Genomic DNA, 24,840 nt, shown 5'->3' with positions numbered 1-24,840 from the left:
GAGCCATCGCACAATTTCCATACCCCTAGTTTCCCACGAAAAATGGCAAGAAAATTAAAAATTGCGTAATTTGCGCACCCGCGTTTTGGCGTGCGGATATTTGGCATGCGTGTCTCAGAAACCGTAGCGATTGCTTTTCACTTACCACACGGTTTTCACAATGCCATCAGCACTACCGAAGTGACTGTGGTGCTTTTGTTTGTGCACACGTTCGGGTGATGGTCCACTGACGGGGGGGGTCCCCGATATCCACCATTAAGAATAAACGTTTAAGAATAAAACATTTAAGAATGATCCGTTAAAAAAATACACGGTTAAAAATATATCTCCTAAAATGAACCGTTTACTATCCCCGCTTAGAGATCACCGTTTAATAATCCACCATTAAAAATAAACTGTTTCCAAATCCCCTCACCATCTAGCACGGAAGCGGACTGATTGCAATTTACGCCGGGTTATATCATGTTATGTTAGGTTAGTTTAGGCTAGCTTGGTCCTGTGAGGTTAGGTCAAACCCCTTGCTTGCAGTTCACCTTGATTTGGGCCATACCACATGACTCTAACAACTGTAGGATTGATTTGTGGGGATTCTGATATGATTTATTTTTAACGATATATTCTTAACCGTGGATTCCTTAGCATTTATATTTAAACAGGGATATTTCGGCGATTATTTTTGTGCGTTTATTTTTAAGCGTATATTCTGGGAGATATATTTTTAACACTGGGTACTTGCGCGTTTATTTTTGAAATGTTATTTTTAATGGTTTCAAACGGGATACACCCCACTGACGCACTGGACGATACTGTCACTCAAACTACAAAATGTGGAGAGAAACGCTGGGCAGACACAGTACGAACTTACAGCGCACAGCATGACAAAGTTGGCGAACATAGTGTGCTTTCGCCTTTGTGCCATTAAACACATCAATCAATCAATCAATCAATAGTGTGCTTTCGGTTGTCAAGAGGGACTTGCAGCGTGGCTACTGGTAGGATGAGCGGTAGTGGGTCCAGCAGTTTGCCTCTCAACCGTCGCTGGTTGTTGCGCGGTATTTGGGTACTTCATTCGCGCTTGTGCAATGCAGTGATAATGTGAATATCGGCTCTACCAACAGCCAACATGACCGGCACACTAAAATTTTGAGATTTTGCGTCGTTTGAGATTCGTAACGAACGTTCCCACGCAATTTGCGCACCCCAAGTTCTCCTACTTTTTTGGGGGAGAACAAGTGCGCAAATTATGCGAGTAAATACGGTAATTGAGTTTTGGGACGGAATGAGGGTGCTTGCTCCGAATCGCCGCGTGGCTATTGCGATCAAGTATTTGTCAATTCCTATGAACTCTGTAGGTGCTGAAAAATCTTTCAGCAGGTAAAAAATGATTGTAGGCAACATACTGTATTTGCTGTCAGAGGAGAACACAAGATACCATGTAATGCTGAGCCACAACAGTGCTTTGAATCTTCATAAAATATTTTTTATCCCCACATTGTCCAAGAACATAGAGTGTTTCCCGTTTCAAGCATCCGTTGACTCCTTGCCTCGGAAAATCGCGGAATTTACAAGTCAGGGCCGTAGTTCGTTTTTGTTTTTTTTTTAAGCAAAAGTACACTAAAAGTCATACTGTGCTAATGAGCAGTTGATGCGTCAACAATGTATAGACAAAGGTGGTTACACGGTTTTTGGTTCCCACAGCCGACAACGTGGTCCAGTCAGTGAGAGTCGAACACGTATTTGTTGTGGCTGGCAGGGCGGCGGCTGGTGTTGCATTGGAGAAGTTTGTACTTGTGGCATCACAACAAGGAGAGCATGGTTCAGGAGTGATGAGGGCGAAACATAAGTGGTGTTCGAACGGTTTACTCGGTGTACTACGTTGTTGGGTTTCCTTGCAAAAAGCATTCTCGGTAGAGGTGCTCGGATACAAGTCTTACTGTGTACTTTGCAGAATTGCAAATATCTATCCATATAGCGTTAAAGGAAAGCACAGTGGCGGGCGCATGTGAAAGTTGCTCGAAGATTTTAAAAGTTGTTTGTAAGAATGTTTTTCGAAAGTTTTGAAAGTTCGATGGTTGTGCAGTTGCCTTTTTCTCGGTATGTATATGTCGTTTCGTGAGATATCCGAAGTAGTCGCATTTTCTTGGGGTCCATGTCGTTTGTTATGCCCCAGTAGTCTGGTTTCGGTCTGGTAAAAGTGTTGTGTGGTGTGGGTGAGGACTAGAGTTTGTTTCTTCACAAACGTTGATCTTTCTGACTTGTCTGAGTTCTAAACCCAAGTGATATAACGCTGTGTGTTCGTCCGACTCTTAGTTCTCAGTCCCACATACTTTTCAGTGAGCGTTGGCTAGGGATTGTCATTGGTACGTTTGAGTCCACTCTAACGTGCACGGTGTATTCTCGTATTTGGTCCATTGAGACCTAGAAGAATGGACAAGGACATTTCGGTTTTGTGTAGTGACATCTAACAAAGTGCTTGGGGCAATGTTTGGGGGATTGTGATTTTGTGAAGACATTGAACAATTTGGGGTTGTGCAATGTCTTGCGACGTGGGGGGGGGTTAATGTCATGAAAGTGGTCACACCTGTGAAAAGAAGCAGCTCTTGGAAGAAAACTGCTGTGTGTGACGTAAGGTGCGCATAGAGGTAGAAGCGCATGGGCTTCTTCGAGGAAAGGTAGACTTCGTGTGGGCTCTGGATCTGCTTCGGATTCTGACGCCTGGTTCTGGGTGCCTGCTGGTACTCCTATCTGGTCCTTGGTCCTTGGTTCCGGCTGTTGGCCTGCCCATCAGATTCCTGCCGCTGCCTCGGATTGTTTCCTGGGTGCTGTCATTGCGGTGCCTGCGCAGAGAGCTACTCATGCCACTGGGCGTACTTGCGGGTGTTCCCGGGATAAGCTGCAAGTCCAGGCTCTATACTGCCCACTTCCATAGTAAAGTTTTGCTTATAGCCTTATTTGTCTCCGTCTCATGCTAGCTTCTGTCCGACTAACCCCGAGGGCTCTGGCGTCCGCGTCCAATGAGAGCACCGTGAAATCACCCGCTGTCGCGTAGGTTGACCGCCCTCGTAAACATCGTTTCATTATCGGGTGTCGACTTGTCAAAGTGTCGTGTGCCGAGGAAAAGTGTCCGGGGGGACCGGGGGCCAAAAATGCAGCCAACGCCCGGGGACGTTTCTGAATGAACTGCTCCCTCAGCAGCAAATCACGCAGCGAAGAGTAATCTTTAGTGGTACCAGAGGTGAAGCGTGCCCTGAACTGCTTGGCAGTCTCATTCTTATCGGGCATCGAAGACCCGAGCTTGTCCCGGAAACCTTCTGGAGTATACCTAAATGTTTGCAACAAGGCATCCTGGACCTTCCCGTAGTCATTTGACTCCTGTGCTGACAGACGCCCGAACACTGCCAGCACCTCTTCAGCTAACGACAAACTTAAGGCTACTGCCCACTGCTCCCTGGGTCAATTTATCCCTTCCGCCGCAACTTCAAACCTATGCAAATATGCATCCAGGTCGTCTCTTCTCTAATCGAACGCGGGCGTAAACTTCGGCGTATCCGGACGAAACCTCTCGTTATGCCCAGTAGTCGTGCCGGGGTCACCTGCTGCTGCCGTCCGATTTGCCACCTGCACACGCGATGCTAGTACGCGTTCCTCCTTGAGCAGCACTCATTGATCGAGTTCTCTTTCAGCTGCTCTCGCGGCCCGCTCTTCTGCCCTTGTCTCTCTCTCTATTGCTCTCTGCTCGTCGACCCATTCCCTCAGCTCGTCGTTGCTCGCCCCAAGCGATCTACCGAGCACTAACCACTCCTATAACTCTCCGTTCATGCTAGCACCGAGACCTGAGAACTCTGCCACAGTATGTCCTGTGTGCTTTACACAGAAGTATAGAGGAACACCTTGAGAATACATACACAAAAAATCAGAAAAAGTATTTTTGTTAAACTCGATAAATTTTTTTCTGCGACATACCCGGCACCGCTCGCTCGTTGCAAGAGACCGCACACTGTCACCGTTCTCCCTAGAAAGGGCAATGGAAAAATAGAAACCGTGACAGAGAAACATGTAGCCCTTTTATATAAGTCCAGTGATGCAAAATAAACAAGACGACTTCGCCAAACCTGAAACAAGATCCTTTCCGAGTCTTAATGGTTCTGTTAGAATTGAATGCGCTACTGTATGCATGTCACTGTGCAACAATATCGATAGACTATGCTGAATTATTTGTTGAAGATTTATGTTTTCCTCATCAATGTAGGTTTCCTTCGGAAAAAATAAGCAGGAAGTAAACAGGACGATGAGAAATGCGCCAGCCTTGCTTTGCTCTCGCCTGTAACGCTTCACTAACACCGCATTGCAGTTCTGCTGCTATTTATTGGAGCTGGGCGAATAGCAAAATTTCCATTACAAATAGTTCACGAATATTTCACTTGCACTGCGAATCGAATTCGAATAATCAGAAAAGGCCCAATTCGAAAAATCTCGAATACCTCATGGTGAAATATTTTGTGGTGGTATGCTCATTAAATGATGAACATGAAAGATATTCTGCTCCAAATATGTGAGCCTTTTCTCCCAGCATAACATCGCGAGAGAAGGGTCCCTTTGTGTTGTGCATGGTAAACTGCATTAGTGGGATGAACTGCATTGAGAGTTAGTCAACTTGTTCCTTGCAGCCTGCTTTGTGTGCATCTCCTCATTTCTATGTTTGCATTGTGAATTCCCCGTACTTTTTTTAAAGAAACTGCACACATTTCCCATCTGTTACTGAATATAACTCTGGAAGTTGGGAGTACATTTACTGGAACCTGCAATGTCCAGAGTACAGTGCTGACCATGAGCTCACAAAATTTGTAGATATAGTAAAAGAAAATTGTAAACAGTGTAAAGCGGGGTTCACCTAACGCTCGAGTGTGATGAGGTCAAGGCGACTTGCAGAATGGAGCCACACACCAAACGAACAGTGGCGGTAACGTGAAGTGGGCTTCACCTTACTCTTGGATGTAATGAGGCGAAGTCGACTTGCAGAATGGCGATAGTGATACCTCGCTTCAGTACTGCAGCTTCAGCTTCGAAAGATATTCGAAAATTTCAAATACTGAAAGTAGGTTGCGAATAGCATTTGAATAGCATCAAATATTCGTTTCATATTCGAAATTTCGAATATTTGCACAGCTCTTCTTTATATGAAACAGGAGGGACAATTTGGTAGGAAGGGCAAAGATGTGCTGGCTTAAATATGGCAAATATGTCAGCGACTCGATGGCAAATAGATAAAGAGGGAATAATTTAACACACACTCTGGAGTAAGAACGCGCATTTGCAAGGGGTTGAACAATCGTTTATCACGTCGTAAGGAAAGTGCACCAGGCAAATACATGACAGGCACTGTTTGGCCTAGCAGGAGACAAAAAAGGAAAAAACCCCATCGGCCCTTGGATTTTGCTTGCGCATATATCCAATGACTCGCACATACACACAGAAAACCACACAAGCCGCTTTATTTCCAGCTCATTGACTCATGACTAGCTGCAGCACTGTAAACATGGTAACATGGCGATAATAATTTGTTATATATATATATAATATTTTTTTATTTAACTAACACGCTCTACATCTTCTCGCCATAAACATGTTAAGGTCGTGTGTCAAACTACACTTTGGGCAACCCCTTCACGCATCCGCTCAAAAAACGCGAGACCCGTCACGAACATTCAAGTTGGCACATGTAATCGTACGCTTGGATATACAGACGAACCCGCATATTTTGAATTATTGCGTATATTGAACAATTAAAAAATCTCCTTGAAAATTACATGTAAAAGTATAGCATGGGTAAAAGATAGCATGCCTTATCGAACTTCGGTACCGCGGTTACCCGATATATCGAACGTCGAGATCGTTCTCCCATGCGTGAGTGCTACAGACTACATGGGTGTAGACAATGCTGCGGAAGCTGTGGCGGAACGGACGGACGCGGACATCGTTGAGGACATAGCCCGTGCCGATGAAGCGGATAGCACTGACGACCATAAAGAACTACAGCCATTTCCGACAGCCACCGAGCTCATCTCAGCGTTTCAAGTGATTTGTCGCTGCTGCGTAGATATGGAAAGCTCTGGCCTTACAGAGGTGGATCGTCTTGATATGTTTGAGACACGTGTGCCCGCAACAAGATGCAAGCTAAGGTCAGATTTTTTTGCTGTAAAATAAAGTGTTTTCGCTACTTTCGACATCTCTCTTGACTGCGGTTGGGATTAGTGTTAAGCACCGGTGCTTCGGTCACCGCTAATGTAGCACATCTGATACATCGAATTCAAACTATTTTGCGATCCCCCTCAAGTTCGACATATGCGAGTGCGATTGTGATTCCCTGTGCTTTTAGTGTCGATTTTGTGATAATTCAAAACATTTTTTTTATTGCCCTTTCTAGGGAGACCGATGATAGCATGTGGTCTCTGGTCTATCTGGTCTATTCTATCTTGATATCTCCACAACAAATTGACCTCCAGAAATATACACTTTTAAGTGATTTTGTCGACTTTACCGAATTTTTAGTGAGAGCAACAATATTTTTTTATTGGAATGTACATCTGGTCAGCTCTTCACTTGTAGTATTCTAGAAATCCTAGTTATTTTTATAAGAACTTTTAGCACTGTTTTCCGACATGCCAGACACGTTCCCTTTCGTGAGCGATCACTCAATCATACGTAAGTAGAGAGCTTTTACGACGTGCCTGCCAATTTTCAACTATTTCGGTGCCCTATGATGGCCGGCGCACGCAACCAGAGTGAACAGGGTTTTTCCTCCGGGTGCTAACTTTGGGTCCCTCTGGTGGTGGAACCCTTCAAAATTTGGAACTAATATTTTGTGTTCGATATCCCCCTGCCACCACGAAGCACCCTCATTTTATTTTTTATTTTTTTCACAAAAATCCATGATGGTCGGCAGCATTGCTCGATCAGTTGGTGTGGAATGCTGTTTTGACACAGGTTGACATAGCCAGCTCCGGTGAGATGTTAACCCAAATTTTTTTACTGATGACACTTCAAATGCAGAAGTAGCAGCTGAATCTAAATTTATACAATATTATAAGAAGAGGTAGTACCTGAATTTGTGAAAAGTGGTCATGCACAAAAAGCCAGAAACTAATAAGTGGGCTTAACTAAGCTGGTAGCACTATAATATGCATTGTGGTGTGTTCCAAGGACTCCAGATCGTTGAATTGTAATTGCAGGCCTGGCAGCAGTGCATCAACATATGGTCGTCGTTCAGGGGTGCCAGTCTACAGCAGTGCTCGCAGTGCATCAGGTACCTTCCATTATTAAGAGTCTCTCATTTATGTGGTTTCAGTGAGAGCATAACCTAGCCATATTCTTGCTTCCATTTGTGTATTTCCTTTTACTTGTCTTTGTGCTTTTTCCTTATGTGTGCAGAGAAAAGAACATACTTGTTGTAGTACAAGGTGGCATACTAGTTTCTTTCTTTTTTGCCTCATATCAGTACGAAGCAATTATACAAACTTACCTTGCCACATTTTAAATACAATAGGCTCTCGTTAATTCAAACCCTTTGAGACCACATGTTTTTGTTTGAATGATCAATATTTTGCCTGCATATACGCTGCATGACAAAATTACGGTTCCTTATGTACGTATCTGCACATTTTAAGCACATTTTACAATGATTCCTCTACTAAACACCTTTATCTCAGTATCTTCGACATCCTCACTTGAAGTTGAGGACATTTCAGTATTTCTGATACACGAAGATAGTGGTTCAAAGACGCGCGTATTCAGAGACTAGCTCTTGCAATGATTCTAAAGCGGAGCGTTTGGTTCGTTTTCAGTCGTACGAAAATAAGCTCCGCCATCCTACGCGTGAGCGCTGCACTTCTGCACATGCATCGTATAGGGAATGGCTTTCGTTTTGATTCAGTACGAAATATGGGGCGCTAAGGAGACCTAAGTTCCCAAAAAAACTTGCAGGTTTGAAACGAGATGAGAACGGTCCGAATTAGGTGCAGTCCAAGTTATATTGGATGCGGAAATACATTGATTCTATGGGGCATTTGACGGTACCAGCAGTTTTGTTCGAAAAATTGGAAAGTCAGAATTGTAAGCCGACGACTGTATTTCACCCGCGAAGACCTTATGTGCCGGAAAATGGGAGTAACACTCATTCAGGAAGTGTGCAGCGGAGGACGATGTCTGTGTATGCTCAACCCAAGGGGCTAAAGTTTCATTTTGTGCACACGTTTTGCGCTCGCGCATTCGGCGAATGGTTCACAGTGCCCCACGAGATGGTGTAGCCAATCGAAAGCAGGAGCCGCTTCGAACTTCACAGATTTTGTTTTGCCGCTTCCTGCGCAGAAACACTTTACGCAGGAACGGAAAGTTTGAACTAAGCAGCTTGAACAAAACGAAGGTGGCATTTGAATTAAGAAGCTTATCATTGCATTTGAAATACATATGGGCCAAACAAAAATTTCAAAACAAGTTTGAATTAACCGAAAGTACGGACTGTCGTGGTGTGAATTAGCATGAGTCTACTGTACTACATTTCTCTCCATAAGGGGTAACATCGACATTTGTCTCATTCTCAACAGCTGTTCCTTATTGTGGAATCACACAGCTTAGTCTCCAATTATCAGATGTATCTGTGCGGTGCTTGTGCGGTGGTAAAAGCATGCTTACCTTTCATACACCAAATGCAGGTGCACATGGGAAGGGCTATTGTGTGGTGGTGCCCCAAAATGCTGCAGGTTACTTATTTAGACAGAGCAGGCATATATCCCTATTGAAAAAAGGACGTACCTCTATTACTACTTGCACCGTAGATTATTCTTTTGCAACAAGAGCTGAAATCTCACAAAGCTTCAATTTTCTAAGGGGTATGTAGTGGTGCTCAAAGTACAGCTCTCGATCAAACCGATGCTTCAGTGCCACTGCTGCTGCTACTGTTGCTGCTGTATCAGCCCCTGCTACTTGCTTTTTATTTTGTTTCGCCGTTGTTTTGTCTGTTCAGTTTCTGTGTTGTCTGCCGTTTTGTTTGCTATGCTCCTTAGCAGCCTGGCTTTCCTGCAGTGCACTACAAGCAGCAAGAGACTGGTGCTTTCAAATTTCATTTCTACAGAATTTATTGGCAGTGAGCAAACACATAACAGCAAAAATTTATTTCTCTTGGCAAATTGTACTGTCTGTAAACACCTCTGTATTGATTTTTCTATCGTCATTGCGAAAGCATAATGCCCCTAAACTTTCTCGAATTTAATTATAGCACTGTTGGGCTGCTTGTATACCGTTGCTTACCGGGCTTTCTTCCGTTGACCTTGGTTTTCTTTTGTTGTTAGTTCGTTCCAATAGTGCCATTGACATAGCTGCAGCACGACGAGCTCGAGCTCGGGCTACTGCTTCTGCGCAGCTACAGTACAGGAGCAATGGTGCCTCTTTGCGTAAGTCTAAGAAGTGATTGCTTAGCTTAGTTTTCTACTCTTTTCTTTCTCTCTCATTTCTTTTTTTTTCTAGCGATTAGTGTTTACTTTCAGCTTTAAATTTTTTCCACTACCTTGCTGTTTTCAGTTCATGCCTTGTTGCTGCATAGTACGCAGGGCACTCACATTTAACAATTGAAAGGGTCCATGCACTGCAGTGATGCTCTTATCCCCGGTGACTCTTGTTGCAATGAGGCCGATACACATGGTGTCACGCTCGGCGTTTGAGCGCCTTTGCGTCATGTGACCAAAAGTGACGTCACTGCATAAGCCTCGTTACATTTCCTCCTAAATGTGATTAATGGACGTATATAATAATAAACTTTCCATTTGGAAGAGACAAATTGAAATATAATATGGTGCTGGGTCAAAGCAGAGCACATTACACTAAACTTTTTTACACAAAATTTACATCATGACCCTGTTCTGAGCAAAATTGCTTCCCTCATAACAGTGCATAACAACATATATGTCGCTTTAAAAAAAATTGGCATTATCTCCAAGCATTGTGCCAAACACATTTAAATGCAATAGCTTTATGGGGCCATCGTGGCAGCAGATTTCTGGCAAAACTCTTTCTGAAATGCTGTTAAATTTTTAATGGAATCTTTTAATGTCTCGTGAAACCTTTTGATTTTTTCATTTTTTCATTATTACTGTGGTTACACAATTTCAGTGTATTGCAAACACAGTCCAATGACCACATGGTGTCAAGCGGTCCTACAAATTCATGTATGGACGTACACGATGGTTTTGCCCATAAAGCTATCACTTTAGAAATGTGCTGCTTCGTAGAACAAACTACATTGCTACAAAACCATAACTTATTTGTATCGTACAGTTTGCAGCTCCTACACTTTACCATAGCGTTATAAAGCATGTTTGTATCACCTAACACCATTTTGGGTACGTAGCACGTCCAGGAACAAGACGCGCGGATTCCATGGCCAGTGCCATCACTTCTCCTGAAAGGATTAGCCGCAGCCGCACAAAAGGTGTTTCCCAGTCACAGCGTAAGTGGTTCCATTTGGCATATGGACAGGTCTTAATTTCTTGTGCTTAGCTTCTTCAAAAATTATCTATTTCTTGAGCAAGACTTTAGATGCAAAATCTGGTACCGTTTCAGAATTTGGGCTTGTTCATCTTGAAAATCAAAGTATGACACAAAGAACTAGTAGTAGTAGAAAGAACTGGTAGTGTGTCCTTCCATGTAAGCGTAACGTTCTCCTTTCGTCAGAGTAATTATAAGATTCTAAGGCTAAAATGTACAGCTTGGTCACAATGCCATTATCTGGCTTAGTTCTATTTTAAAATAAAGTAACACAAGAATATGTAGTAGGGTATACCAGCGAAACATAACCAATCTCCTCTTATGGGGTAGTGCAAGCTGTCATGTTTGACTAGTTTTGTTAGTTTGCCATGAAATTACCCCAACTTATTGTTTTTGCATCAAAATTTGACCTTTCTCATATTTTCTCACACCGTACTGTTATGCATAGCTGTGACAAAGCATGCAAGTATTGAGCTATGTTTTTGAGGGGTACAAATGATAGGCGTTCCTGGCATCTTCCCGTCTGCCTGCTTAACGCTCTCGGGGCAAATTTGTAACTCTGGCATAATGAAATTGTAATTTTTGTAAAAAAATTGAATACGACCCCAAGGTGCCCCATCTTTTTGCATTCTTATGACCTTCTTGACTTTCTTATGACTTTGTTATGACTTGCATGCATGTCCTGTGACCCTTTGCTTGCAGCGAGCAGCAGGTCAGGGTCTCCATCGTCGCGGTTAAGCTACGCAGCCTACCACACGCAAGTGGACGGCAGTGGCAGGGTGCGTCGCAAGTCGGGCATTCCAACACCACTGGGTACAAGCCGAGAGACCAGTCCCACGCGCACACCTTATGGACGTAAGTAATGTGGATTACGAAGCCACCCGTGCCTGGTGCCCTGCTGATTCAGCCAATCACTTTTCAGATCATGAAAGAAGGTTAAGCACAGGTTCTCGGCGTGCATTCACGGGTGCTGGTGAACGTTATCATCCAACAACGGTAGTCTGTAGGTCACCGTTCATTCTAATTTCGTACAGCATGCTTTGGTAGCCACTGTATCCTGTTGTTGATGTGCATTCTTGCCTTAAGCCTCTACACCACTGATGGCAGAACGAATTCTTCAACAAAGCAAAGAAGCCGAAGCTGCTGTCGCTGATGCCTTGGAGAGCTGGGTAAGGCACTAGTGCAGTCGAAGAAAAGTAGATGCCTCAGTGGCATTCATAAACAATACCAATATTGTTTGTTCAGAAACCTCCAAGGAAGCTTCGGTACAATGCCTTCGATGACCAGTCGGACGAGAGCGAAACGTCGAGCGTGTGCTCTGACAGGTCATTTAGCTCGTATAACAGGGGAGGAACATATCAGGTGAGTCCTAATGTTTTACTTTGCTGTCTGTTTTTTCTTGTACTGTAGCCAAATGTCCAGTGGTTGAAACTAACTACAGTGAAACCTGCGTATAACGATATTTACGGTAATCGCGAATTCCATCGTTATACATGGTACATCGTTAAACGAGGGTTTACCTAAATAGAGGGTCCCCCAAAAGTCGCGCGCCACCCCGCGTGTAGCAAAAGAAGACGAAACAGATGCTAAAAAACCCGGGAAGCTGTGACATCGCACTGGCTTGGGAATACAGCGACCAGAACTCGTGGAGGGAACCAGGGAACATAGCAGGACAACTTCCGGCAACATTACACTTCACCATTCCCCAAGTCGGCTTCACCTAACGCCTGTGTGCTTTAGGAGAAGCTCTCTTTACAACACTGTCGCGGGACTCGCTGGTGGAAAGCACGTGCTGGGCCCTTTGAGTCACCTCGCGAATTTGAGAAGCATTGGCCTAATACGGAGACAAAAGCCTTATCATCGACCTCTTTCACTGGCTGTAATGGAACAGTCATTGTCTATTTTCTTGCCTCAATTTTTATTTTTGTTTAATTTTGTTGATACAAATTTCGGACAATACGAATTTTTTCCACTACCCCGTGAGATTCATATCACCGAGATTCTACTGTATCTTATCGCGGCGATTTTCGGCGCGAGGCTACACGCAAGGGACAGCGTCCGACATCGTTTAGGAGTACCCGGAACCGTGTTCTCCATCGCTGTACGCAGGCCGTTTCCCAATAGAATCAATGTATATTTTGACAGTAAAATCATAAACCTTCGTTTTACGAGGGATATCGTTATCTGGGGGTTTTACTAGTAGCTTGTAACAGGCGACATCAACTCTGCATGCATGCATGCGAGTGTATGTGTGTGTGTGGAAGATATTTATTTATTTATTTGTTGAGAAACGATAGGGTGCGCACGAAAGGGACCCGGGCACAATTCTAAGCTGTTCTTTCCACAGGATATTCCGGAAATCCTGCATCATCTGTCAAGCATCCATTGGTCAGACCGCAAAGAGGGACTTTTGGGGCTGCTCTCTGCGCTGCGATCGGGGCGTACCCTCTCTGTGCCAGAGCTCAAGCGTGTCACTGACATGTTCACCAAAATGTTCATGGACCCGCACACCAAGGTAAGTTGGCTTGACAAAACAGTTGCTGTTTCCAGAACTAACATGTCACGTCTGCTTCCTTCTTGGCAGGTGTTCACGTTGTTCCTGGACGCCCTTAATGAACTAATTCGTGTACACAGTGCTGACCTGCATGGCTGGCTCTACGTGCTCCTCACTAGACTTTTTATCAAGATGGGGACAGATCTCCTGAATTCCTTGCAGGTCAAGATTCAGAGGATTCTGGATCTCATTAAGTAAGTTTGAGCAATGTTGCTGATTTTAATGGGACAACCTTGCACACTTCAGAGTAATGTTTTATACAAACCATCATTATGGCGACTTTCTTGCAAAAATTCCTGATTAATAAATACCATATTTTCCAATATACAATGTGTGTTATACAATGAACGCGTGTTATACAATGAACAAAATGTCGCGAAGAGGCACTGCGAGTTATACATCAGAGTTCTTTCCCAGAAGGTCAACTTTTAGGAGGATGTCGGGCGACTTGTAGCCTAGGAATAGCCACGCGCGGAGTTCAGTGCAGCACCTCTTAGGTCATTATGACAGGGTGGACCTTCGACAAATAAAGGATATTAGGCTTCTTCGGTCCTGGATGGGTAGCGGGTTCCCTTTGCAGCGGCATTGCTCTTCACTCAGGGCGGCATAGCACGCATGAGTCATCTGAGGGTCAAGGACCCCCAGGTGGTCGGAATACCTTGTCCTGTGCCCTGGTATTCTCACGTGACCTTACATTCCCTAGATGACCACTCAGGTGGCAGACCTGTACTTTAAAATAGAGCCCTACCTTGTAGGTAAATAAATGTTAACAATAATAACGAAATAATAGTAATAATAGGTAAAAAAACGTTACTTGTACACGACGTGCGCGCTTCTGTTGCTATGTACAACGAGGGTGGTACACAGCCCAGTTCCTGCTCAAGAGTAAAGAACTTTTACTTTTTGAAAATGCATGACTGTGGTGCGCATTATCTATCGGCGCATGTTATACACCAAACATTTCAATTTTTGCTAATTTTATGGGGCGCACGTTATACACTGGAAAATATGGTAATTCATCTTGTTGTCTCTGAAGTGGTTGGTGTAAGCTCATAATAACACCATACGAATACTGAGTACGTATAATGAATCAAATAGAAATTGTAAATGTTACTGCTCAGTGCCCATATGTATGTATTACCCAACCGGCTCAGACAGTGCAGAGCGAAAGGATCATTCAGTGCCATTTTTATTATGGCATGGATATATTCTGTAAAAGGTATCGCAGGTGTCCCGTCATGCATGCTAAGAGCTTTCAAAAGTTACCTAATAAGAAGCTAGCCCTTTTCACAACTGGTGTTCCACAGACATTGGTGTGCGTACTGCTATCAGTTGGTAATGAGTGATTCAGCTTTCTGTCGTAATTGTTAGAACCCCTTCTCATTGCACTTTGCTTCTTCTATGTTCAAAAAAGATCAGCCATTCACTGCTATATCTGATGCCTGGTTCTTTTTCCCTTGCAGGGATTCCTTCCGATATTCTGAACAGTTTCATGTTGTTGTAAGATACGTGAATGACCCAACACAGACACCTAATGTGAAAGTAAGTGCTCCACTGCCTTCATTTATTTGTGTAGTAACTCACTTCACCGCGATCCTCGACAATGCCGTATATGGCTGTAACAATTATCAGCGTGTGATCGTTTCCGCGACATTCGTGTTCAGCACTTCTTTCATTTTATCTAAGGCCATATACGTCTTGCTTTCATCTGTAACAACAGTGCATGCAGTTTTAAGTGACTCTGCAGCATTAGCATCGTCCTAGTTGGTACTTTTAATATGCGGTCGCACAACACCGAGGTTGGGGAAACTACGTGTCAAAATATTGTCACATCCCATTCCTCTATTACCGCCGTCATCGTACGCGATCATGATTTTATTATATATCGCTGATGATTGGTTCAACCTCCGAAGTATAGCGACGCAAAAGGTCATTACCACAAATCAAACCTGGAAAGAAAAAAAAAGAGAGAGAGGGAGTCCGAGACACAGGTTTTGGCTGTGCATGCAGTGGCGCGGTGAGCAGTGGTGTTCAGCCGAACACCAACAAAATTTTGTTACCTAACCAGAATTGAACTGAACTGCAGGCCTCACATGGATGTTCAGAGTTCGTTTGCAATCCACTCAAGCCGCGACTGTGCTGACGATGCATTTAGCATACTGTGGTTTCGCTGGGGGGATGCACACAACTGTGTACTAGTTTCGGTATCGGTTAGCAAACGTGTAGCAACGCATTCGCAGATACAACCTCGAAAGCTCCGCACGACGTTTTGCAGCTGTTGTACTACAGTCGCCGACCGTTAATTCGGACTTCTAATGGTCACGGGATTTGTCCGAATTATCGAGCAGTCTGAATTAGTGGCTAATCATAAAAATCCACTCTCACACTGGCGTTTATTACAAAAAATTTACACGGGACGGAAGAAAGTATCGATACGCGTCTGCCTAGCAGCGCGCGCACAAGACAGAACACAGAACGTCACGCTGAATTTCTGATAATGTCACACTGTCGGAATAAACTCGGCCGAGCGTATCGATGGCCTAGAGGATCTGCGCAGTAGACGGAGGTTCGCCGACGTTCTCGTCGTCATCCTCGTCGTCGTCCGATCCATCCGCAGGCAGGTTCAGGACTTCGGCGACGATCTCATCATCGGTGAATTCAGTTGGCGACTGTATTCATGTTCGTCGCTGTTACTGCAACGTACAAATTGAGGCGTGTGAACTGCAATAGCTTGGCAGTAAACTGGTATATTTTTAAACTTAAAAAAAAAACTTTCAATAAATTCAATAAAAATTCAAACTTTTTCGAATGTTTCGAAAAGTTGGAATATCAAATTTTTAAATACCAATCAAATATTGCAAATATTTGATTCGTATTAAAATTTTTGAATATTTGCACGCCTCTACTGTCTACCCAATATACAACACGCAGCATAACACGAGGATACATGAAGAGTGGACGATATGTAGACTGTATTACCATGACGCCACAAACCCCAGTCATTGTGAACCTACAATGTCATCTTTTGAATGTGGCAGGTGAAAGTCACAATACTGAGGTACTTGACATCACTACTGCAAGTTATGGAACAGGTGGACATGTCAATCAATAGCCCAGAAACTCAAGCGATGCTGTCGAAGATCTTCTCTTGGAATAATGACCAAAAAAGTGCTGAAGTTAGAAAAGTAGGTATCCAATTTGGGTGCAGTGAAGAATTATCAGCTTACACATAAACTGCAGTACATCTGTTAGCAATTATATGCAACACACTTTCTACCAATTTCCACAAAGGTGAAGATTATGTGTAACTAATATACCGGCTTTACACATAGCATTCCCAAGACGTCATAGTCTCAATATTCAAGCTTCGGCCACGAGATATGACTGCGTTCATCAACCAGCTTGCACCCGAGAGCCAGGTAATGTTCAACCGGATCTTTCACATCCTTCTTGGATTTCTAAACACAGTTTGCTCGGTTCGTGCTTTATGTGTAGGGCCTTGTGTTTTTGGGTTTTGGTTTTTTTGAAAATTGGGGTACAAATGGGTTTTATTTCGGGAACTGCGAAGCAGGTTAAAATCGGGCCATGTCGGGTGGGAAAGGAGATTTTTGGGTGTAATATAAAAGACCGTGCTTCTTGGATGAACATAAGATGCCGAACAGCCATGCTGAATGCGCAGTGTTTAGCTCTCTCCTGTGCTGATATTGGGGGCTGAATTGGCACTTTGCCAAGTTAGGTTTCTGTTTTTTTTTGTTTTTTTTTTATGTTACCCGAAGTGACGACGGTGCAGTTTGGGAGGTAAAAATGGGTTTTACCCCAAAACACAAGGCTGTATTTATGTATCGAGAACAGTATGGGTTTTAGGCAGCGGAAGAAGATAATTTCGTTTCTGAAGACATCGCATGAAGAGAACAGGGTTGCCAATTTTCATGCATTTCACACCATTTTTTACTTGGATAGTCTTCCGGACATGATACACTTATCTCTGTCATACCGTATTTACTCGCATATAAGCAGGGCCAGTGCCAGGGGTGTGCGGGGCCTGTTTCACACGATTAAGTGCATACTTGATATTTAAAAAAGAAAAGAAATCCCTGGTTGAGGGCTTCGTGCACGTGGCCTAAGGCAGTTGCCTTACTCCCCCCCCCCCCCCCCCCCCCCCCATCACCAGCCCTGCATATAAGACGCATATTTTTTACTCAAAAACATCGCATCATTGAGGGGGTGCGTTCACTATGTGGGGGAAAATTGGAACCCAACACTTAAGCTACACTTATCTCCCATTTTATTCTGAGATATCCACAGTGATCTCCCCAGAATGAAACGTCACAGTTCCGCCTCATCGTCGTGACTTATTCCGAGACACTCGCGGCGACCTCTGCAGAATCAAACCTCGCGATTTATTCCGAGATATCCACAGCGATCTCTCCGGAATTGAACGTCGCGATTGCCCCTCGTCGTCTCGATTCTCCCATATCAAATCGTCTTCCGTCTTATCGAGTATGGACAAAATACTTCACAATGTTTGTCGCATTCGTCATTCACGCTCTGGCAGCAGGCGCTCCTTCCCGTTGACTGCATGCATCCCATATGCAAGCAAATACGGTGTGATTCGCTAAAACATGAAGTTGTTAGCCAGCCACTTTTTTGAAATTTTCTTTTGATGCAGTCTTGGGCCACAAGCCTAATCCAGTCCTCTGTGAGAGGCCGCAGCGAAGACTGTGATCTACGTACTCCTAGCCCCATCTCTGCACACGTGCAATCTCCTCTCAGTACGATACCCAGGTGAGGTTGTTCAACCCCGGTCACCTCTCTCGGGACTACTTTCACTCTACACTTTTCAAGCTCAATTCTTCGAAACTACTTGTAGGATGCGAAGTCGGTCCAGCACCCCACTGCAGCACTCCCTAGAGGAAGAGCAGGATGACACAGAGAACCTGAATCCCGAGGAGGTGTACAGTGCGCTGCTGCGAAAGACCACAGCGGAGATCAACCGCCTGACACTGGAGCGGCCTCCACCGGCTGAGCGACAGCGCTTGGCAGCGCACAACCGTTCGGCTGACAGCCCAGTCCTCGACCGCACACCACCAGCCTCCCTGGGCAGCAGAGAAGCCTCTCCTATCAAGCGAGCTCCCTCCTGGGAATACGTGTGTATACCTTAGTGCACTCTCTCGTCATTTGATGCAAATCGTCCAGCATTGAGCTGACTCGCTGATGTGCATGGTGAAGCATTGGGGGCCTTTTTTTTTTTTTTCTTTCTTCTATATTTGCAACCAGTGCTGTTGTGTGAACTATCAATGTTGTGTCTTCACCACAAACTGAGAACTTTGTGGTTCCTGAACGCAACATAATTTTTTTTACCTGCAGAAGATAGACCCAAACAGAAGCATACAACACGCTAGTTGTTAGGTAAAGTTAAAGGATCACCGGATTGCCTTAGCAGAAAATCTCTATGGGTGTAGCCTTTCATCTTGTTGTTGCGTGTGGTGCCCGTCATCAGCCTCATGATAGCTGTGTGTCAGTCAGCTTTGTTGTTGGGTATCTCCTGTTCACCTCGGCTCCCATGCTACAGGTAGCATAGTGGGCAAAGCATGGATGTAGAAGCAAAATGGTATCTATCACCCTATTGGCAGCCTCAGGGAAGGATATCAATCGGATGGGTAGATGGGTGTTTGTGAAACAAGATACTTTGTGCAAAGCATACTTACTTCAGTACAGAGTAGGTTAGAGTAGGTTTAACTAACAAAGTAATAAATATTGCTATTTAAGCTCTAATGATATTGATATCAAATCTTGCTGAATTAATTTACGGGAAAAAAAAGAAGGCTTAGTCAGTTCAATTAATTTTGAGGCATATCCCAAACTGCATATTCCAAAAGCAGTGTTACAAACAACTTAAATACTAAACGACTTAAATACTCGATTAAGGAAACCGATGTTACTAAGCTTAATAAATGTTATCTTCGAGATTGGAGGGCAAAAGGATGATGATTTACAGTCAAGCTTGTTTTTAAGCATATAGATGGGACCACAAAATCTAGTAATTATAAACAAGCTTTTGTGAAATCACCGGTCTAAATTATTTCAGTGGAAGTTGAGTGCTGCAGAGCATACATGTTTTTTGAAAGAATGACGATGTGTCATCCAAATTTATATTGAAACAGCTTCTTGTTGCATGCCATTAATGCTTTAATGATGACAGAATGACCCCTGCTGACACCTTCTTCACACTTTTACAAAGTTACTTCCACGTTAAACAAAAGTCAACGCAAAATCCACGAATGAGAATGAGTTTGTGATACCTTGCGTTTGGATATTGAATAGCGTTTTTTAAACACTTCTCCTTTCCCTTAATTTAATCTGACCACTTTTGCCAATCATTTTTTTATGATCATTGCCCTTGATGTGCCTAGTACAAGTTCATGTTCTACGTGCTGTAGTAGAACTAGGTCGTTTCTATAAACTTGTCTCTTTCTGTAGGATGGAGACATGGGGCTTAATCGTATCAGGAGAGGTTCAATGGAAGGCAGCATCTGTAAAAGTGGTAAGGCATCTTGTTGTATTCTGCATGCTGTGGAATTTCTGAGGTTGTGGAGCAAATGATCACTTAATTTTGCATTTCAGAGCAAGATAACCTGAATAACATATTTGCAATTTTGCAAAATCCAAATAGCAAGTATGTGTCTGCTTTACATTTTAAATTTGTGCAAGAGGCACAAAGGGTTTGAATCCTGATGCTCTGAATTTCATTTTAGGGCAGACCATCGTAAAGAGGCTCTAACAGAACTTGCATCCCTTACCAAAGATGGCTCGCCTGAACTGTGGGATGAGAACTTCCGTAATGTTTTGCGTTGCCTTGTAGAGAACATCGATGATCAAGTGGTAAGTCAATTTAAAAGCAGAAAATAACACAAAGGCCTCAGTGTGGGCAGCCTTAGCAAGCATTGTTTAAAGTGGAGATCAGCTATATTTTTGGTACTTGCCCGAAAACGTTAAACATGTGAGCAGTCTGTTTGCTTGACATCATATCACATACACGTATTTACAATAATTCGTGCACCCCTAGTTTAGTATGAAAAAAATGGCATGAGTAAAGCAAAAATCTCGTTACTTGCGAGCTTTCAGTTCCGTGCATGGTTGTTTGGCGTAACTGCTCCCCCTGAGCTTGCGGGTGCAAACAGGACAGCTTCCTGGGAGCAAGAATACGGGGGGCGCAAGTTTCCCGCTTGTGCCCCCGGAGGCGAAAAGTAGACTCCGGCACTGCCAGGCAGGCAGGGCAGGCTAGAGCTGCTTTTGCGTTTGCAGAAGGCAGTAAAAATGTCAGTACCGGCTTTACCTCCGTGGCAAAATGAATGGAAATTGGCACGTTGCAAATACTAATACATTCGTACATATCAAATTTCCTGTTCACAAAGTTCTCCACTGTCATATGATTTGTGGGTTATTCATAACTAGAGCCTGAAGTTTTTGGGAAATATTTTTTTCTAAATTTGGGGAGTAAAAATCGGGTAAATAACCATGTGCTCTAAATTCGTGCAAATTTGGGTGGAAAAACTTCCAGTGAGCTAAATTCGGTGAGAAATCGGGTGCAGTTACTCAAACTAACTGAACTGGTTTGGTGCAAATGGTGATTAACTGCATTTGCTGCCTAACAAGTTAGTGTGCATTCCTACCGACGTCTCAGTGAGGGCAATTTGCCATGTAAAAATCTGATTTCACCTTAAACAGGCAACCTTCAATTTTTGGTGCAAATTCGGGGAAGAATCGGGTTAAACCCTAAAACTTCAGGCTCTGTCCATAATGAAGGCCTGGTTTTCTGCTACAGCAAATTCAAAATTCTGCGGCACAGACTTGTAAATTCCGCGATTTTCCGTGGCAAGGAGTCAACGGCTGCTTGAAACGGGAAACACTTAATTTTCTTGGATAATGTGGGAATAAAAAATATTTTATAAAGATTCAAAGCACTGTTGTGGCTCAGCATTACATGATATCTCGTGTTCTCCTCTGACAGCGAATGCAGTCTGTCGCCTACATTCATTTTATACCTGCTGAAAGATTTTTCAGCACCTACAGAGTTTTTGACAAATACTTGATCGCAATAGACTCTAATTTCGGAGCAAGTACCGTCATTCTGTTCCAAAACCCAATTACCGTATTTACTCGCGTAATTTGCACACTTTTTCTCCCTAAAAACGCCGGAAAACTTTGGGGTGCGCAAATTGCGCGGGAACGTTCGTTACGATACTCAAACGACGCAAAATTTCAATTTTAGTGTGCTGGTCATGTAGAGCCGATATTGGCGTTATCACTGCATTGTGCAAGCGCGAAAGAAGTACCCATATACCGCGCAACCACCACCGGCGGTCGGGAGGCGCAATGCCGGCCCACTACCGCTCGTCTACCGGTGAAATATACGTCGAGACGCTGCTGGAACACGCTGGTAGCCGCAATTGACAACCGAAAGCATGCTGTGTTCGCCAACTTCGGCATATTGTGCTGTGCTGCGAGGTTTGTCATAGCGTGTTTGTCCAGCGTTTCTTTCCGCGTTTTGTAGTTCGAGTGACAGTATCATCCATCGTGTCAGTGGACCATCACCCGAAAGTGTGCGCAAGTCAAACAAAAGGCACCGCAATAACTTCGGTAGCACTGATGGCGTTGCAAAAAGCAATCGCCACTATCACTGAGACGCGCGTGCCAGATATCCGTGCGCGAAAATGCGGGTGCGCAAATTACGCGATTGTTTGTTTTCTTGCCATTTTTAGTGCTAAGCTAGGGGTGCGCAACTTATGCGATGGCGCAAAATGCACGAGTACATATGTCACAATCGCGTCCTTTCGCCCAAACTGATTTCCGTGAAATTCCGTGCAAAATGCTGCGAAATTCCATGCCGAACGAAGGATTCCTCGAAGAATTCTGGATTCTGCGAAACTTCACGGAACCGCTGAATCGCGGAAAACCCGGGGACTTATCCATAGCATAGCTGCAAGCCTCATTGCTCAATGGACTTACAGGTACCAGTGAAACTGCTGTCACTGAAAGCACTCGGGGAGCTCCTGCGTCGACAGCCCCAGCACTTTGGCAACTATGCTGAACTGACCCTGCTGAAGATACTTGGAGCAGTGCAGCATCCCGAAAGGGATGTGAACCGTGCTGCTGAAGCTTGCTCCTTGGATGCTGCAGCTGCCCTGCCTCCAGATCAGAGCGTGCGCCTTCTTCGCTCTCTCATTTCAGAGTCCGATAAACAGGCAGAGCCTGACAAAATCATTGCTGCCATCAAGGTCATGTCTAGGGTAAGGATGCATCTGTGTGTAAAGTTTGGATAAGTCTGTTAATAATGTCAGTTCCATGTTACAGCTGGTTGAAGTTCACCCAAAACGGACAATTGTAGACTTGCTTCCACAGATGATGCCAGTCCTTCTAAAGGTAAGCACTACCTAGCTGATTAGTGCAGTGGTTCGCAAATGGGGGGTTGGAGAACCCTTTGGGGTCAGTGAAGGCGAATTTCTAGGTTCTGCAAAACCCTCACCCGTCTGAAGTCCCTTTTCATTTTTTTAATTATTTTATGGCTACAAGATTGGACTGAACCGCGTGCGCGCTCAGAGTACAGTCCTGCAGCTGAAGAGTGAGGCGTCGCAGCTGCAGTCTGCACCTGCAATATCTGCAGATCAGTTCAGATGTACCGTCCAAGCGCGAATTCAACTTTGCGAACATCAGTGCCAAACTATAGGCATTTTTTATGTGTAAATGCATTGATGAACTGGTGAAAATGAAAAGAAAAACTCGTACAACTTCATTTATTTTGACGTTTCTTCTGCCTATAATAACTTATCCTGTTGTCACCATAATTGCAAAGGTAGCCCAAAATAGGAAGCATAGTAAAAAAATTATTGGAACCACAGTCAGAAATTGTAGTCGTCGTCCTGTAAAGTGTAACTGTGTTCTGTTTTCAACCTTTTTTTTAAAATGCAACAGTTTACTTAAAATTGCTGTTCACAGGAGCATTGTCAGAGTGTTAGGACTGTTGTGCCAACTGAATGTTGTGCCATGTTTGTTGTTTATTCCAGCATGTTGCACAGCTTTTATTACCGCTGAAAAGTAAATACGAAACTTTCACAATGTGCATAAATGAAACTCTTTGTCAAACTTGGCCAAAAAAGGAAAAGTTTTTTTTTCCATTTGAGTGTTACGTTTTTCATATATTTCAGGCTTACGATCACAGTGAGAGCCAAGTTAGGAAAGCTGCAGTGTTCTGCATGGTAACCCTCCACGGTGTAGTGGGGTCAGATGTGATGAAGCCCCACCTTGCTCCACTTACAGGCTGCAAGGTAATAACAGTAATTTGTGCAGATTTGTTTTCCATGTTTTTCTTATTCCTGCTTTTTCAGCTGAAGCTGCTGAACCTTTACATTCAGCGTGCCCAGGGTAATGGTAGTGGAAGCTCTCCAGGTTCGCCTTCAAACACAGCATCATCGTCAAGCAATCCATGAGATGTGGGAGCTGCTCTCTGTGCAGCATGCCTCAAGTTGTGTCTTCCTCCTGAATTGGGAGCTTGTCTAGAATGAAAGGCCACACAGATGTTTAAACTGACGAGTCCCAAAACTTCAACCAGACAAGCTCTTTCTGCTTTCAAAGTTCTTCTGATGCACCTTGTTTCATACTTCCCATATTAGCTCATCATTTCTTCCGATTATTGAACATTTCTGAGAAGATGCTATTGCATGACTGCGATTTTTGTACTGTTCTATTCGAGGATAACCCCCCCCACCTTTTGTTATTGGTAGCATCTCTCAATTAAGGAGCATGCTGACCACCTAGCCATAATTCCAGACTTAGGTGACTCTTGCCATGCATTTATGTTATAGTACCACAACGCTTCTTCCCCTTGTGCGCGTTGGCTTCCCCAAATGCTTTCAACTACTTGACGAGAAATGAACTTTGTCGCAAAGGCATTTTGTATAGTGTACATTCCTTGATGGGAGACCTTTATTTTTTACGTTCCGCTAGCTAAATGCTCTAAGTGCCAGTACATTGAACACCAGTGACTCAGTGTTATAGAATTCTTTCTACTTGCAAATGCTGAAGTTTTTTAGCGGTATAGATTAATTTTTTTAGTTTGACTTTTTTTAGCTATGGAACTAAATTGCGTGTACGAATAAAAATTTTTTACAGAAGGCGGCTTGTATGTATGCTCTGTGTACTGCTTTGTCAGTATGAATAGCACAGATATCTGGCCACTTGCTGACATCTTGCAGGTAGCAGTACACACATATCAATAAAGGCCTGAGCACGCAACACAACTGATATTCTCTGTTGAGTTGGCTATGTTGCATTGTGTGTACCCACGTTCAGGCTTTTATTAGAGTGGAACTCCTCTGCCAGGTTGCCCACGTCACAGCATTTAGTCAGTACAGAGCTAATTTTTGGTGTCAAATTCATTAGAGACTCCATCACATTACGAAGTCCTTCAGGAACTTGAAACCCATTCTTGTTGAAACCCATTCAGTCATTCTTGGAAGATCACGACCTTATTGTAATGCTTTTAGATCAGTATAAGCAACATCACTGAACAGAGACGGGTAGAAATCCAGCGAACCGGTAAGGAAGTATGAAGGGTTATTGCCTCGGGATGAGAGCCGCCGATATTTCGAACACAGTGAAAAAACGGAACCGGAGAAAGGGACAGAGGAGATTGTAGATATTATGCAGCAAAAAGAGAGGGACACACATAGAGGAAGACACAACACGATGAC

The 24,840-nt window shown here is 43.8% G+C and overlaps 1 protein-coding gene across 5 annotated transcripts in view; it reads left to right on the top strand.

The window, feature by feature from the left end:
* Positions 1 to 24,263, top strand: part of LOC135386014 (CLIP-associating protein 1-like) — a 98,518-nt gene extending 74,255 nt beyond the window's left edge. For 4 of the 5 annotated variants that reach the window (XM_064615709.1, XM_064615708.1, XM_064615711.1 and 1 more), the window contains 21 exons: positions 7,230 to 7,303; positions 9,345 to 9,446; positions 10,400 to 10,498; positions 11,239 to 11,391; positions 11,459 to 11,539; positions 11,623 to 11,705; positions 11,782 to 11,898; positions 12,884 to 13,051; positions 13,121 to 13,284; positions 14,554 to 14,632; positions 16,129 to 16,275; positions 16,423 to 16,509; positions 17,760 to 17,875; positions 17,961 to 18,237; positions 19,571 to 19,634; positions 19,715 to 19,766; positions 19,846 to 19,972; positions 22,102 to 22,380; positions 22,445 to 22,513; positions 23,296 to 23,415; positions 23,476 to 24,263. In XM_064615709.1, coding sequence (XP_064471779.1) covers positions 7,230 to 7,303; positions 9,345 to 9,446; positions 10,400 to 10,498; positions 11,239 to 11,391; positions 11,459 to 11,539; positions 11,623 to 11,705; positions 11,782 to 11,898; positions 12,884 to 13,051; positions 13,121 to 13,284; positions 14,554 to 14,632; positions 16,129 to 16,275; positions 16,423 to 16,509; positions 17,760 to 17,875; positions 17,961 to 18,237; positions 19,571 to 19,634; positions 19,715 to 19,766; positions 19,846 to 19,972; positions 22,102 to 22,380; positions 22,445 to 22,513; positions 23,296 to 23,415; positions 23,476 to 23,577 — 2,560 coding nt within the window. In that variant the 3' untranslated portion in view covers positions 23,578 to 24,263. The remainder of the gene's footprint in view (positions 1 to 7,229; positions 7,304 to 9,344; positions 9,447 to 10,399; positions 10,499 to 11,238; positions 11,392 to 11,458; positions 11,540 to 11,622; positions 11,706 to 11,781; positions 11,899 to 12,883; positions 13,052 to 13,120; positions 13,285 to 14,553; positions 14,633 to 16,128; positions 16,276 to 16,422; positions 16,510 to 17,759; positions 17,876 to 17,960; positions 18,238 to 19,570; positions 19,635 to 19,714; positions 19,767 to 19,845; positions 19,973 to 22,101; positions 22,381 to 22,444; positions 22,514 to 23,295; positions 23,416 to 23,475) is intronic. The other variant, XM_064615710.1, reaches the window with a different exon arrangement.
* Positions 24,264 to 24,840: the final 577 nt, after the last annotated feature.

The sequence above is a fragment of the Ornithodoros turicata genome, chromosome 2 (assembly GCF_037126465.1).
Source record: "Ornithodoros turicata isolate Travis chromosome 2, ASM3712646v1, whole genome shotgun sequence".
NCBI lineage: Eukaryota > Metazoa > Arthropoda > Arachnida > Ixodida > Argasidae > Ornithodoros > Ornithodoros turicata.
The sequence above is the reverse complement of the archived record's forward strand: the minus strand, read 5'-3'. Positions and strand labels throughout refer to the sequence as shown.